General features: G+C 40.4%; 1 protein-coding gene across 4 annotated transcripts in view; it reads right to left on the bottom strand.

Annotated features, from left to right (window-relative positions):
- Positions 1–16,079, bottom strand: part of LRRIQ1 (leucine rich repeats and IQ motif containing 1) — a 173,402-nt gene that overhangs the window by 97,650 nt on the left and 59,673 nt on the right. For 3 of the 4 annotated variants that reach the window (XM_032804640.2, XM_032804639.2, XM_032804643.2), the window contains exon 15: positions 5,475–5,651. The exons of the other annotated variant lie outside the window; for it this stretch is intronic. In XM_032804640.2, the coding sequence (XP_032660531.1) occupies positions 5,475–5,651 (177 nt within the window). The remainder of the gene's footprint in view (positions 1–5,474; positions 5,652–16,079) is intronic. 4 annotated transcript variants of the gene reach the window in all.

The raw sequence follows: 16,079 nt of genomic DNA, 5'->3' as shown, positions 1-16,079 counted from the left end.
AGGAAACACATAGAAGTATCATTATTATTCAACTAAAAAGTACAAAAGTCCCTTATAGATACATAAAAGAGTTTACTGTTTATATTTCTTCTTTCACATTCCCATAACAGAGCTTTCCTGTCATTTTCACTATTTTAAATAGGTACTATTTATAAGGTTTTGAACTTCCATCAGTATCTATTACTGAAACTGAAGTGCTGTATTTCTTAATATAGCTATTTATTAGTAAGTGTCAAAAGATTACGTGGCAGGCATTATTAGAATACAGAAATTTAATTTTTTAAAAACATAATTTCTTAAGCATGGTAAAAACAAGGCATTTGAAAGCAGAAACTGCACAGACAATTTATTTGAGCAGCAGTGGTATATGAAACATGGATTAGAGAACCAACCAGTGATTACTTTTGGCAGATTACATAGCTGAGGTCGTACCTACAGGGGCTCATAACTTAGTGAGATGTGAAACAGACAAGAAGCTTGCTCTTTTTTCAGTTTGTTCTTATTCAACGTTACATTAAGTCAGTTGACTTGGAAAAAGTATCGCAGTATGTAAGTATAATAGCTGTGCTGTTTAGGCTTATGTAGGTATGTTTTGTTTTGGAGTTTTATGTGTGTTTTTTTAAGTGCACTTTTCAATGGTTTTTAAATCACCCATAAAATGTGCTTTGGGCCAAAAAAATATAACATATAGGGTTGTAACCTAAGTGAATACTTCTTAAAACCAAATTTCATAAGAGTTGTTTCATCCATTTCCAATTTACAAGTTTAAATTTAAAAATTACTAAGGGTCACATTTTTAAAGGACCTTCAGATATCATTGGCAATAAAAGATAGTTAAACTAAAGATTAATTGTGAAACAAAAACTAGACATGAGAATTATCTACTAGTAATCATTCTTCTCAAATATATCCAAAATTTAGGCTGCATACTGCTATATTGTGGCAGGAACTGCCACAGCTTTAGAATTTTGTTGTAACCTCCCCAAATACACCAGCAATTGATATTTCCCATCCTTATTGAGGGCTGAAGCAGTCCTAAGTGTCTATAGTCACTTTGCAGGAAAGTGTTTTGCTTATTGAGATACCAGTTATCGATCCACAGTTGAGGACACTATAAAGTTCTCTACATGGTAAATAAGCAGTAGGCAAAATTTTTAGCAAGGAGTCATTGCTTCAAGTGGTAAACTGGTGAGGAAGCATCAGTGCTTCATCTGCAAAACAGACGTCAAGAATCACAGTTAAAATACAGCTTGCTATGGAGATGTGAAAACTTACTGTGTGCTGTAAGAATAAGAGCATGCAGTGTGAACACGTTCTGGAAATCGGAGAGAAAACTGGACACGTAAAATAAGAATAAATCTAAATACTATAGCTCTGAAAAGTAATTAGGGCAGTATGACTTAGAACCCAGGAATGGTCAGACAAAATGAACTGTAAACACAAACTAAATGGACCTTCTACAGGCCTCATCTGTAGAGTTTGTTACAGATAAAGGTTAAAAAACACCCTTCCAATACTGAACTTACGCAGTAAAGAAGGAAGGTGTTACTAGTTAAAAACCTGGTTAACGTAGGACAAAGCTGACTCTTGATGAGGTGATTCTTCCATTGCAAGCCCACATAATACATATATATATAATTTGAAACAGAAGAGGATAGACACTCCATTTAGGATATACTGACTATCACGTACAGAAAAAATGGTCATCTATCTTTTGTAACTGTTATTCTTCAAGATGTGTTGCTCATGTCCATTCCAACGTAACGTGCACAGTAGCTAGAAGGTTTTTCTGCTAGCAGTATCCATTGGGTCAGCTCAGGTGCACCCTGGAGTTGCACCTCCATGGCGCCATATATAGGGCCCTGCTGACCCACCACCACTTCAGTTCCTTCTTGCTGGCCTTGCTCCGACAGAGGGTTAGGCTGGTGGGTTTTGGAATGAACATGAGCAACACATCTCAAAGGACAACAGTTACAAAAGGCAGGTAAACATTTTTCTTCTTTGAGCGCTTGCTCATGTCGATTCAAATTAGGTGACTCCCAACCAGGAACTCAGAGGTAGGGTCAGAGCTCACATGTTTGCTGAATGAACCACTGCTCTGCCGAAGGCTGCATTGTCTCTAGCCTGCTGAGTAATGGCATAATACACGGGAAAGGTGTGGATTGAGGACCACATTGCAGTCCTGCAAATTTCCTGAGTTGGAACCTGGGCCAGGAACGCCACTGAAGATGCCTGCACCCTCATGAAGTGTGCTGTCAGCATGGGGGCAGGTACTTTCACCAGATCATAGTATGTTCAGATACTTGAGGTAATCCATGAAGAAATTTTTTGAGAAGAGACTGGGAGTCCCTTCATTCTGTCTGCTACTGTGACGAATAATTGAGTAGATTTTTGAAACTGCTTCATCTATTCAGTATAGAAGGGTAATGCCCAGTGAACACCCAAAGAGTGAAGTCTTTGTTCCTGGCTGTTTGCATGTGGCTTGGGGTAAAAGACTAAGAAAAATGTCCTGATTAAAGTGAAACTGAGAGTTGACCTTCGGTAGGAAAGCTGGGTGTGGCCAAAACTGAACCTTGTCCTTATAAAAGACTGTGCAGGGAGGTTCAGATGTTAGAGCCTTAATCTTGGATACTCTCCTGGCAAATGTTATTGCTACCAGAAAAGTTCCCTTTCACGAGATACAAAGCAAAGAACATGTCGCTACTGGCTCAAAGAGGAGCCGCAATACTCTGGAAAGAACCAGGTTAAGGTTCCAGGCCGGGATCGGTTGTCATACTTGAGGGTATAACCTCTCAAGTCCTTTAAGGAAGCATCCAACTATTGAGTTGCGATGACCGACTGGCCCGCCACACCTGAGTGATAGGCGGAAATGGTAGCCAAGTGGACTTTTATTGATGACATAGAAAGCCCTTGTTGCTTCAGGTGCAGAAGTCCAAGATAAAAGATACTGTTGAGTGCGCAGAAGATGTGTATTTCTGTGATGACCAAATTGTGAATCTCTTCAATTTGGCTAGGTAGGTGGCCCTAGTAGATGGTTTCCTACTGCCAAGGAGGACTTCCGTAACTGGATCTGAGCAAGCAAGCTCCATAGGGTTTGCCCTGGAGCTTCCAAGCCATGAAGTGTAGAGATTCAGGGTTGCGGTGCTGAAGACCGACATGGTCCTGAGTTATCAGGTCCAGGAGAAGAGGTTGTGTGATCGGAGTTTCCACTGACAGCTCCAGAAGAGATGTGTACCAGTGCTGCCATGGAGCTATCAATATTACCGAGGCTTCATCCCTCCAAACCTTGAGTAGCACCTAGTGGATGAGTGGAATGGGGAGTACCCCCAGAACAATTCCTTACTGGAATTCTAACTATATAATGACTAAACTAACTACAACTACTAACTACTGGCCTAACTACAGAAAAAACAGTCTGAAGACTACTAGGGAGAAAGCTTACCAAAGCAAGAGGGAACGAGTGTTCTGGCTAACTGTCACAGGTGGAAAGAAGGAACTGAAGTGGGGGTGGGTTGGCAAAGCCCTATATACGGCATCATAGACTCCAGGGGCCACCTGAGCCAACCTCAGGAGTACTGTTAGGAGAAAAACCTTCTGGCTACTGTGCATGCAGTGCACACATACCTAATTGGAATCGACATAAGCAAGCACTTGAAGAAGTAGTGAGAATATCTCTGCAAAATAACACACCTAAGTCTTCAACATACATTGTAAGAAGAGTTAGCATGACAGCATTACTCATATAGGAAAATAAAATGATAATCTGTTAATATAGCAAGACAACTCAGATAACACCTCATGATATGAGAGAATACATCTAACAAACATGGGTAAAATGTTTTGTTTCGAGCAAAGAACCTTTAATACTAGACCTTCTGAACCATAAAATGGTAGATATCTAAAGCCCTTCAGAGACTACCTAACATTAAAAAGAGTTATTTTCTGGTTTAAGAAGTTATTACAGTCCTTAATGTAAAGGTGCTAATAGGTCACAGAAAGGCTTGGAAAGATTTACAGTTTCCTGATTTATCTGGGCCTGTTTCAGCAAAGCACTTAAGTAAGCACTTAACTTCAAGCATATGGGCAGTGCCATTAACTTTAGTGGAAATATCCACCCACTTACAGTTAAGCATAGGCTTGATTACTTTCCTGAACTGAAGCGTCTATCCCTATGCAAGACACCAAAGAACTCATGAATGGAATGAGAAACACAGATCACAGATTTCTGTATTATTTTATGAAATATACACAAAAGTGTGTTTCTGATAAATAGCTAAATAACAAATAGCTATTTTGTATGGGATATTGTAATAATATGCAGTTCAGAATTCATATCACAAATATTTTATGCTAACAAAATCTATAACCCTTAGTAAGGAATAGGACAATCACTACAGACAATGCATGAAGGTCTCATCCTGGAAATGTAGATGTTGCCCCAGGATGAAAACATTGAGTGATTCCAGAGATTAATCAGAACAAGAAAAGCCCCAGTAAGATCCCTTATCAAAATAAAGCAAACACAAAAAAACCTGTACAAAAATAAACTTGTAACATATTTGAAAAAATGAAAAAAAGCTAGTTATGCAACATATATAGTAGGAGGATGTCTGTTAACAAATACTGTACATTTTATTTATGCGTACACTTACATTCAAGTGTATACACCCACACGCATCCACACATACAGAGTGACCAACTTCTTGATTTCTAAAAGGACTTGACATTTCAGTGCTAGACAAGTGAATTATTTGAACTGATATATCCATTTCTTGGCATATGTATCAGAACTAGATTAATAATGATCAAATAGGAAACTTTTGATTGGCCCAAGACCAATTAATTTGTTATGCAATGTTACCTGCCTCCTTATTACCTGCTTTATGTTATCTTCTCTAAAATTATTCTGGGAAAGATGTTTTCTCCATACTTCTACATTATCTCCTTGCAAGACAATCTCAATCTCATAAATTTATTTAAGAAAAATTTACCACAGGACAGCTGCTCAAGCATCAAGTCCCACAGTCTTCCCTTATAAAAACTTCAAGCTTTACCTATGTACCTCCGATCATTTGGAGTATTATCAATATACCCAAGAAAAACTAATATGGAAAAAAATCTCAATGTGCCCTTAACAAAAATCAATTTAATCTAACCTTGGAACATAAATACTAAAATGTATAGATTGAATCGGCCCTTAGAGGATAGACAAACTTGTTTGGATCTCTTAAATTTAACCTAAACTCTGACCTGGCTTTGTAAGCTTATTTTGAGGATAATTATAACATCATTGTAAAGCTCTTTCTGTTTAAATTACTAATATATACTCTTATTATTAATGTAATTTATATTTCCAGACAAAAATTTAAGTAAAATACAGGAAAACAATGAGGAAGTAAACTAAAGACATAACATTTTCAAAAGGTTGTTTTTGAAAATAATAATATTTGCATAAAAAGATTTCAGATATCTACCCTGGTTCAATGGTCTTCTTTTTTATTAAGTCAATTTCTTCAATCTGGGCTTGACAAAATTTCAAAAAGCTTCCTGGTTCTGACTCTTTGATTCTTTCAGTTGAGAGTTTTTCAGGAGAATTTAGGTTTTCACCATTAAGAAATTGCAAAATAGGAAGTATTTTAAGTAGGGAACACCTTTTAAAAGAGGAGAGAACAATCCATTATTAGCATAATGGAAAAACTTGCATTTTACAATCCAAAGTCTAGAAATACCCATCACAACTACTTAAAGAGATTGACCTTTAATTATGTTATTTTACTAAACATTTTGGTATACATGAAAATGTTTACATAAAATTACTATACCTTATTTGATATTTATTTACTGTTTATTACTAGCAATATTTACTCTTATGGAAACCACAAAAATAACATAAGAAATCATTTCTTAGCAGCAATTCTTAATACTTTGTAGGTATATAGACACTGGGTGAAATCCTGGCCACACTGAAGTCAATGACAAAAATCTCTGATTCAAAAGGTGATGTCAGATGTCATCCAGATGTCATCCATTACCATTAACAACTTCATGAGTACCTGAAATATTTTTGTGTTTTATTTTAAACATAGGCAACTGATTTGAAAGCAATACAGAAAACTATATCATGATGGAGTAACAAAAAAAATAATAAAAAAAATAAAGCAGCACAGGTTGACCCAACACTTTTGGAGACAAATTCAAATACTGCATAGACTGGGAATGAAAATGGCATTGCAATCTCAACTCACTCTCTATCTGCATACACAACAAAAACAAGACAATTCAACCTCACTAGCAGTCTCAGGAAAGTTCATGTGGAACAGCAGGGGTGTTGCAAGTTACGAATGAGAGGAAAACAGCACGGAACTTGCAAATTCTAGTGCTGTTAATCACACATTTTTATGAGAATTAAGGGATGGCTCCTGCTCCAATCCTAGTCACTAGGTTAGGTCCTTGCTTCTGTAAATACCTAAATGGAACTCCCGCTGACTTCAATAGAACAGGATGGGTTAATTCACCCCCTTTAAAAAAACACCTTAGATAGCTATTGGAAATCATTTTTAGTTTTCTAAAAGATGTATTTAAAAAAAAATGTATACAGAAATGTGTAACATCTGATTTAATAGACTACGGGATTAACAATGCCCCTCATAGCATGAAGTCCATCCTAGAAGAAAGGAAGTTGTACCAGTGAAATCAGAGGGAGGATGGCTAATGAATTTCCTGGGCAGCTCTTTCCATGCAAGGGATAATCTGGCACACAGATGTTAAGAACACTTTTTATTTGTGTCTTATTTGCCAATTAAACCTCATGGTATTTTAAATATTTATTTAGGACAATACAATACGTATTGTGTCCAATATCCCTTATTTTCATTTCAAAATTTTTTCAAGTTATCAAACTGCAAAAAATATCTTAAATTGGTAAAACAGTATATCTTAATGCAGAGAATTTTAAATAAGTCTGAATTAGCTTTTTCTTTATTTAGATTTAAACAACACACATTAAAGAAAGCCTATTCCGCACTATAGGAACCTTGCCATCAGTTAAGACTATATTATATAATCCTACAGAACCAGACCATTCCTTGACCATCACCCATATTTAAAGAAAAGAATGTTACTTAGCTGAGATCATATATGTCAAGTTTCAAATCTGAGCAAATTTCTATGGCTGAGTTACATTATCCACAATATAGATTGGCAAAAGTCTTTACAACAGTGCTATTTGATGCAGATATAAAGATTACTCTCTCTCTCTCTCTCTCCTTGTTATGGCAAATGTAATACTGTCTAAAATATACTTAAAATAAAAGGATCATTTTAGATACACTGGCCTTGAGCTTGTAGTGAAGAGCCAATGTTGAATAATGATACATTTAAAAAGTGCCATATCAAGTTGATTAATGCTGGAAGTAGTGTATCTTCGAGCTATGGGATCTCAACACTAGTTTTTCCAGCTGGGTTTCTCCTGGTGAAGGGCTGAGTCAATATTTCATTTAGTGAAAACTTCCTGGTGAATATTCTGTCACTTAAGAGGCTCTATTAATCATTACTGCAGTGAAACACATTCCCCTAGGAACGCTCAGACTGATCCCAGGGTTTAATTTTTAAAAAGCAATTTCTTAGTACTTCAGTTTTGTCGGTGTTATCGCTGGCTGGACATGAAAGTAGGAAACCGATTGGAAAATTTTACAAGTAATTCCTTTGTTGGTATCAAGGGGTTACGTAAAGTTCATTGGAACATATTGCCTGAAGTTATAGTTAATGCTGTATTCAACAAATCCATATTTTATACTATCCCAGCCTTTAAATCCTTTAGATAAATGAATCTCTTGTCCAATCATAAAAGCTCTATTGGGCCAAATGATCTAAGAGAGGAACCTGAGGTATCAGTTCTTAAAGTTAATAGGAATTCAGAAGTAATTTCTTTTTCCTGAGTAATGTCTGAGGAAGAAATTAGTTCTATGAGACATCAGAAATTAAAAACAGTGTAAACGTAAATGTGAGCTTTACTGAAATGTCATATGTTGAAGACTAATATTAAATAGTACTTGCATTCATTAACAGTAGTACAAATATCTGTATGCATTAAATATAAACATGTATTTACAACTACTTCTGCTACTGTTTGAAAGCTTCAAATTCCAAAAATGTTCATACGTTTTTCCACTTGAATACTAACCTGAAGTTTGCTAAAAGATCTCCTGCTGGAGAAAATATACATATATATTTTTCTCTCTTTATATACCACATGTAAAAAACAAAACAAAACAAACCCTGAATTTCTCACACCAATAAAGTAAAAAAATGGCAAATCACTGCACTGGGGAAGCTTGTAATACTGGAGTACAAAATTTTGTGTTTAACTGGCTTGAAGTTATGCAAGGAACTGAAAAAAGTACAAAAAATGATTACAGAAATGAATGTCAAAGGCAATGTTTACTCGGATAATGATCTGATCATACTGAAGGTTACTATATACAGTCACGCGGTACTGTACTTGAGGGACTATGGCTCACGGGCAGCAAAAGTAGGAAATCACAAGAACATTACTAGCAGCATATTTCTGTGGATTGGAAAGACTGGTCCCAGAGACTAGGAAAACAAAGAAGAAAAGAAGTTAAGAAATATTTCAATCTATGGTTCCAAGAAGAGCTTATCAATCAGTAATATATTTTTTAATAATTTAAAAAAATAAACCCTCAAACACTGCTACATATTCCACCGCCTTGTGATATCACTTTTGATAAATAATACAAGCCAGGCCAGGAACCAATTGCTAAGCTCTTTTAATTTTTTTTAAGTGTTCCTAGTCAAAATCATAATCAACTACATACTCATATCTTATCTGAACCTTGTTATCTCAACCCAGAATACTGACATTTTTAATGGGCTTAATATCTGTTTTCTATACTTAGAACTATTCTATATAAGTAATCCTTTCCCAAATAAATACTAGATGCCCTTATTTGGAAAGAACATTTTAGATTACTCTGGTCCAGGTGTGGGCAACCTTTCAGAAGTGGTGTGCCGAGTCTTCATTTATTCACTCTAATTTAAGGTTTTGCATGCCAGTAATAAATTTTAACATTTTAGAAAGTCTCTTTCTATAAGTCTGTAACTATACAACTAAAGTATTGTCGTATGTAAAGTAAATAAGGTTTTTAAAATGTTTAAGAAGCTTCATTTAAAATTAAATTAAAATGCAGAGCCCCCCGGACCGGTGGCCAGGACCAGGGCAGTATGAGTGCGATTGAAAATCAGCTTGTGTGCCTCCTATGGCACCTGTGCCATAGGTTGCCTACCCCTGCTCTGGTCAATCTAAAGCTTCTCTGAATCAACTAAATGGCTCACTTAAAAAGTTGTGTGATGGGGACAGCTTACTGACCTAATAGTTTATTCTGCCCTATCATGTACAAGACAAAAGTTGGATTCCAGGCCTGCCATCTTTCTCTTGAAGCTACCAGGCCAGAAAGTTAAATGAAGGAACTCTGGATTTGATGCAGGATCAGACTGGCCACTCAGGAATCCTCTGCCTAAAAAGGTTAAGGAAAAGATTTGGAAAGGGGGAGTTTGTCGATTTATTTACCTGGCTCTTTAGGGAACAACAGTCAGAGAAAGTCGGCAAAAAGAACAAAAAAAGATGAGAACAAACCTCAAAGTGCCTCAAAATTTTAAGAACAGTCTTTTGCAGTTATGTGAGCATAACTGGCTAGAGAGTTATATTTCCTTGTTCAAGTACGAGGACTTAATGGGAAGGGCTTATGCTACATTATGGTGGGGTAGCACAGTTAAATCACGACAAAGAATATAGACAGAGGATGGCAAAGGAGACAGTTACCTTGGGTTACAATAGACCAGGAACTTTGGCTGGAGTGTATGACTCCTTATTACCCAACCTAGCTGGCATTCATAGACATTCACTTTCAAAATATGGACTTAAAACGAAGATGTGCTTTACATTTATCTATGGAAAATGTTTTTGCTCCCAATCCAAGTACAAACACCACTGTAGCTGATGGGGGGGGGGGGCAGCACATTGCCCTCTCCTGCTATGGGGGTAAAAGTTGGTAGGAAAAGGGGTCAAACAAGGACTCACTGCTTCAAGAGATGCTACAGGGGGAGGCAGTAATCTTGAGAAGGCTCCTTCTCCAAATTAAAATACAGGCTTTATGGAATATTATTGGACTACCCCAAGAAAAAATATGCACCTTATTTATGGAATGGATCTTCAGCCAGTTTTAAAATCCCATATGAAGGAGTGAGATACAACTCCTGGGCAAAGAAGTCGATTAAAGGCATCAAGCACACAGTCAGAGCAAAGATAACCCCACATTATAGGGCTAGATCCTGGTGCCCACACTGGCTGCTTCATATCCCACAAAGCAGCCAGAAAGATGGCAGATCCAGCCCTTTAAATATTTCCCAACTATAGAATAATCCTTAGGTAGTACAGAGTTATTATAGAGGCTTCCTGACAACCCTCTCAGTCTAGGGGATGTGGGCAGGGAAAATGTGCACAGTTGGTTGCCTGTATTCTTCAGCTGTTGGGATGGCCCTCAGTGTCCCTGAAGCTGCTCTGCTTTACACCCGAGACTGGCTCAGGGTACGTCTACAGCACGAAATTAATTCGAAGTTATTTTATTCGAATTTCCTGAATCGAGTTCATACATTCGATGTTATGTGTCCCCACTAAAGCGCGTGAATTCAGCAGAGTGTGTCTACAGTACCGAGAATAGCATCGAATGGCAGAGCGCTGCACTGTGGTAGCTATCTCACAGTTCCCGCAGTCGCTGCCGCCCATTGGAATTGTGTGTTAAGCTCCCAGTGCATGATGGGGCAAAAATATTCTTGCGGGTTTTTCTGGGTGTGTGCCATCACTCGCTCCTCTCTCTGTGAAAGCTCCAGCAGACGCCATGCTGCCAGCAGATGGTGCAGCACGGCGCACCACGTGTCTCCTGGTATGTTGAATCCACTTCAAATGTCCTCTCCTCTTTCTATCTACTCTTTTCCCGCTGTATCTCGGCCATTGTGAACAGAGCCGCACAGCTTCCGCCACTTTTTCCACATAGTCGGTACTGGGCTCCTGTGGAAGCTACAGAAGGCAACAATTCCCTGTTGTTTCTTGCTCATCATGAACAGAGCCGCATAGCTTCCACCGCAAACTCTGCTCACGCTTCCGCCACAAACTCTGCTCTCGCCGCTTTTTCCATGTTGTCGATCTTGGGCTCTCGTGGAAACTACAGAAAGAAATAATTCCCTGCTGTTTCATGGCCATCATGAACAGAGCCGCACAGACAATCTGGAGAAAGCAGTGGAAGCTGTCCTGGGCTCCCATGGAAGCTACAGAAGACAACCATTTACCGCCTTTTATTGGCCATCTTGAACTGAACAGCTCATTTTGCGCCCTTTTCCAAGGATTACCTATGCAGGTGCCATTGCGCGGCAAACATGGAACCCGCTCAGATCTCTGCTGCAGTTTTGACCATTGTAAATACCTCGCGCATTATCCAGCAGTATGTTCAGTACCTGCAAAACCAGGCGAGGAAGCGATGACAGTGCGATTACTATACTGATGAGGACATGGACATGCATCCGACAAATTAAATTAAAAATTAAAATTCACCCACGAAAGCTCATGCTCCAATACGTTTGTTAGTCTAGAGGTACCACAGGACTCTTTGCTGCTTTGATATGGACACAGACATTCCTAGATGCAAAGCATGTGGCGATTGGGAGATCATGGTGGCAGTGGGCCAGGTTCATGCCATGGAATGCTGATTCTGGGCCCGGGAAACAAGCACAGACTGGTGGGATTGTGTAATGTTGCAAGTCTGGGATGTTTCCCAGTGGCTGCGAAACTTTTGTATATCGTAGGGCCACTGTCATGGAACTTTGTGACTTGCTGTCCCCGGCCCTGAAGCGCAAAGACACCAAAATGAGAGCAGCCCTCACCATTGAGAAGCGAGTGGCTATAGGACAGTGGAAGCTTGCAACGCCCGCCAGCTACTGGTCAGTCGGGAATCAGTTTGGAGTGGGCAAATCTAATGTAGGGGCTGCTGTGCTGCAAGTAGCCAACGCAATCATTGACCAGCTGCTATCAAGGGTAGTGACTTTGGGAAATGTGCAGACCACTGTGGATGGCTTTAACACACTGGGGTTCCCTAACTGTGACAGGGCAATAGATGGAACGCATATACCCATCTTGGCCCCAGCTCACCATGGTGGCCAGTACATAAACCACATGGGGTACTTTTCAATGGTGCTGCAAGCACTGGTGGATCACAAGGGACGTTTCACCAACATCAACGTGGGATGGCCGAGAAAGGTGCATGACACTCGCATCTTCAGGAACTCTGGTCAGTTTGAACAGCTGCAGGAAGGGACTTACTTCCCAGACCAGAAAATTACTGTTGGGGATGTTGAAATGCCTACAGTTATCCTTGGGGACCCAGCCTACCTCTTAATGCCATGGCTCATGAAGCCGTACACAGGCACCCAGGACAGTACTAAGGAACAGTTCAACTATAGGCTGAGCAAGTGCAGAATGGTGGTGGAGTGTGCTTTTGGACGTTTGAAAGGGCACTGGCACAGTTTACTGACTCGGTTAGATCTCAGCACAACCAATATTCCAATTGTAATTGCTGCTTGTTGTGTGCTCCACAAAATCTGTGAGAGTAAGGGGGAGACGTTTATGGCAGGGTGGGAGGTTGAGGCAACTCACCTGGCTGCCAATTTCACACAGCCAGATAACAGGGTGATTAGAAGAGTGCAGCAGGGCGCGCTGCACATCAGAGAAGCTTTGAAAGCCAGTTTCATGACTGGACAGGATACAGTGTGACAATTGTGTTTGTTTCTCTTGAGGTTACCCGTACCCTATATATATGAAAGGAACTTAAGTCAAAATTGTTTAAAAACTGATTATTTGAGGCACAACACACTGAGAGAAATTAGAAGGTAGACTGGGGGGGTGGGGTTTAGGGCGGTGGAGGAAGAGGGAAGGACAAGTCCAGAAACCAAATCAAAAGTTCGCAATATGCCAGCTTTCTGGTGCTTGGGCGATCCTCTGGGGTTGAGCATGTGGTTCCCCATAGCCTCTTCTCCTTGTGTTCTTGGGCCTCTGGGTGAGGAGGCTATGGAACTTGGGGAGGAGGGAGTTTGATTATACAGGGGCTGCAGCGGAAGTCTGTGGTCTTGCTGCCTTTCCTGCATTAGATCCACCATACAGCAGAGCATGTCAGTTTGCTCCCCCATGAGCTTCACCATAGCATCCTGCCTGCTCTCATTGCGCGCCTCCCTCCTCTCTTCGTGTTCCTGTAATGCTTTAGGGGACTCCGCAAATGTTTGCCTCCATGCATTCAGCTGGGCTCTATCAGTGCAGAAGGACTGCATGAGCTCGGCAAACATGTCCTCCCGAGTTCATTTTTTCCGCCTTCTAATCTGGACCAGCCTCTGGGACGGAGTAGATAGGGGCCGAGTTGAACATTTGCACCAGTGGGAGGAGAAAAAGCGATGGTAGTATATTAAAAAATACATTGCAGAGAACAAAGGGGGCACTTTGGTATGAGTAAGCCATCACACACGGCTGGGCAACAGAATTCATCTTGCAGGCACACGGGGTTCTGCTTCTTCTACATTCATTTTAATGCTTTCAAACTGCTGGGCCTCCTTTCTCACAGCAAGCAATGCCTGGTGGGTTTGCCATATAAAAGGAGGGCCTGCGGGCCCTCTGGAATGATCACTGCACACGACATACACACAGACACCCTGCCCCCCACCACGTGGCTCTGATCAGGCTCAGAGCAGGGATGAGCCATTTACTCTAAACGCGAACAATCTAGTGTGGCTGGGTTCCCCCTCGCCACCGTATGGCTCCGATCAGGCTCTCACTCACCAGAAGTACTGCTTCGGTACAACAAGTACTCCTGGGTAGCAGGAAGCCTTCCACTTGGTCAACATATCTGGAGTACTGGGGAGTGAAGGTACTTGGGAGTGAGGGGAGGCTATTGGATCCAGTGTTAAGATTAGTTCCTGGCTAGGGGGGAAAATGGATTCCCCACTTGCTGCCTATGTACTTCCCTCCTCCTCCTTCATCCTCCAATGTCCCTTCCTCCTCGCTCCATGCCACTCCCCCCTTGCACGTGTCCACAGACAGTGGTGGGGCAGTGGTGGCGTCACCCCCCATAATTGCATGGAGCTCATGGTAAAAGCGGAATGTGTGGGGCTGTGACCCAGGGCACCCGTTTGCCTCCCTGGCTTTTTGGTACGCTTGCCTGAACTCCTTGATTTTTGTATGACACTGCTCTGTGTCCCTGGAGTAGCCTCTTTCCATCATGGACCTGGAGACTTTAGTATAGGTATTTGCGTTCCTTTTTTCGGAACGTAGTTCTGCCATCACAGACTCATCTCCCCAGCATGCAATGAGATCCAGTACCTCTCGTTTGGACCATGCTGGAGCTCATCTGCAAATCCAGGACTGCGTGATTTCTTGTGATGGTGGACTCTGCATGGTTGCCTATGATGGTGGACTGCTCCGATGGTCACCTGCGCTGCTGGTGACCAAACAGGAAATGAAATTCAAAAGTTTCCAGGGCTTTTCCTGCCCACCTGGCTAGTGCATTGGAGTTGAGAGTGTTGACCAGAGCGGTCATAAGGGAGCATCCTGGGATAGCTCCCGGAGGTCAATAACGTTGAATTGCATCCACAATACCTTTAACTTGGGATTGTGATCTCAATTTAAGCGCTACTCCACTTGCCAAGGTGGAGTACAGAAATCGAATTAAAGAGCCCTTTAAAATAAAAAAAAAAAAGATTGGCCATGTGGACAGAATCATTTTTTTTCCGAAATAACTCGGCTAATTCCGAAATAACAGGGCTAGTGTAGACCAGGCCTCAGTCTCTGAAGTCTGAGATTTAATTCTTTGTCCTCTTCTCTCTCCCAACCTGTTATACTAACCATATCTCAACCACAACTGAAGAATTAGTCCTATACACCGCTGCATACAAAAATCCATAATCAAATATTGTTTTCTCAAAGTTTATTCAAATGAAAGCTACTTTTTAAGAAGCATTGCACAGCAATCACTCACTGGAAATATCATAAAAGTGTTCTATTGAGATTATGACAGCGATTGCAGTAACTCAAAGAGATGGAACCTAGTAAACCTGACAATTTAAATTTGCACACCATTTTGGAAAGAGAACAGAGATGAAGTGATAGGTGTGCTGTGAAACATCTGAGTGACAAACATCTGTGCCAGAACAGCAGTAAGTACTCTACTAAACCATCTTAATTTGTGAGTTTAACTTTATAAAGCTATAAAGCATTTTAAGACATGTTCTTTAATTTTATTTGGAGTTGGGAAAAAACGCTAATTAGAAGGGAGAGTAAGTTGGAAGTAACCACTGCCACACTCTGGCAAACTTATGAAAATATACAGCATTTTACTAAAAATCCAGAAATGTTGGGCTACAGTTTGGTGTCCCTGCTTGAGCAAAGTTTCCATTGATATCAAGAAGAATTTTCTTCAAATAAATAGTGCAGAATTCAGCCCATTTTTCTGCATGTTTTATGCAATTCCCCCCTCCCTATCAGTGCTATTGTAAAGAGATGTATGTATGTACATCACAGTTCTCTTTCACAGTATACCTCTACTGTTCCTACTTCATTCATGTAGAAGTGTCATACACTCCTGCAAACAACCTACTATCTAAGACCAAAGAGTTGTGGGTAGGGAAAGCATGCTTTGTGTCAACAATTTTACAAGTGAAGACAGACAACTACTCGCTCACTTATACCTTCAATGACTCTTCAGAGTCCTTCACAGTGAAGGAAGGAAATCAGAAGGAAACAGAATGTCTCCATAAAAAGAACACTGAAGTCATGAACTTTTTCCAATTCTTTTTATCCAGACTCATTAACTCTCACCCCCGTCCAAGTTATAAATCTCTGAACACAAAAGGAAAGACGGTTACTCACCTTTGTAACTGTTGTTCTTCGAGATGTGTTGCTCATATCCATTCCAGTTAGGTGTGCGTGCGCTGCGTGCACGTTTGTCGGAAGACTTTTTACCCTAGCA

This window comes from Chelonoidis abingdonii, chromosome 1, assembly GCF_003597395.2.
Source record: "Chelonoidis abingdonii isolate Lonesome George chromosome 1, CheloAbing_2.0, whole genome shotgun sequence".
In the NCBI taxonomy this organism is placed as follows: domain Eukaryota; kingdom Metazoa; phylum Chordata; order Testudines; family Testudinidae; genus Chelonoidis; species Chelonoidis abingdonii.
The sequence above is the reverse complement of the archived record's forward strand: the minus strand, read 5'-3'. Positions and strand labels throughout refer to the sequence as shown.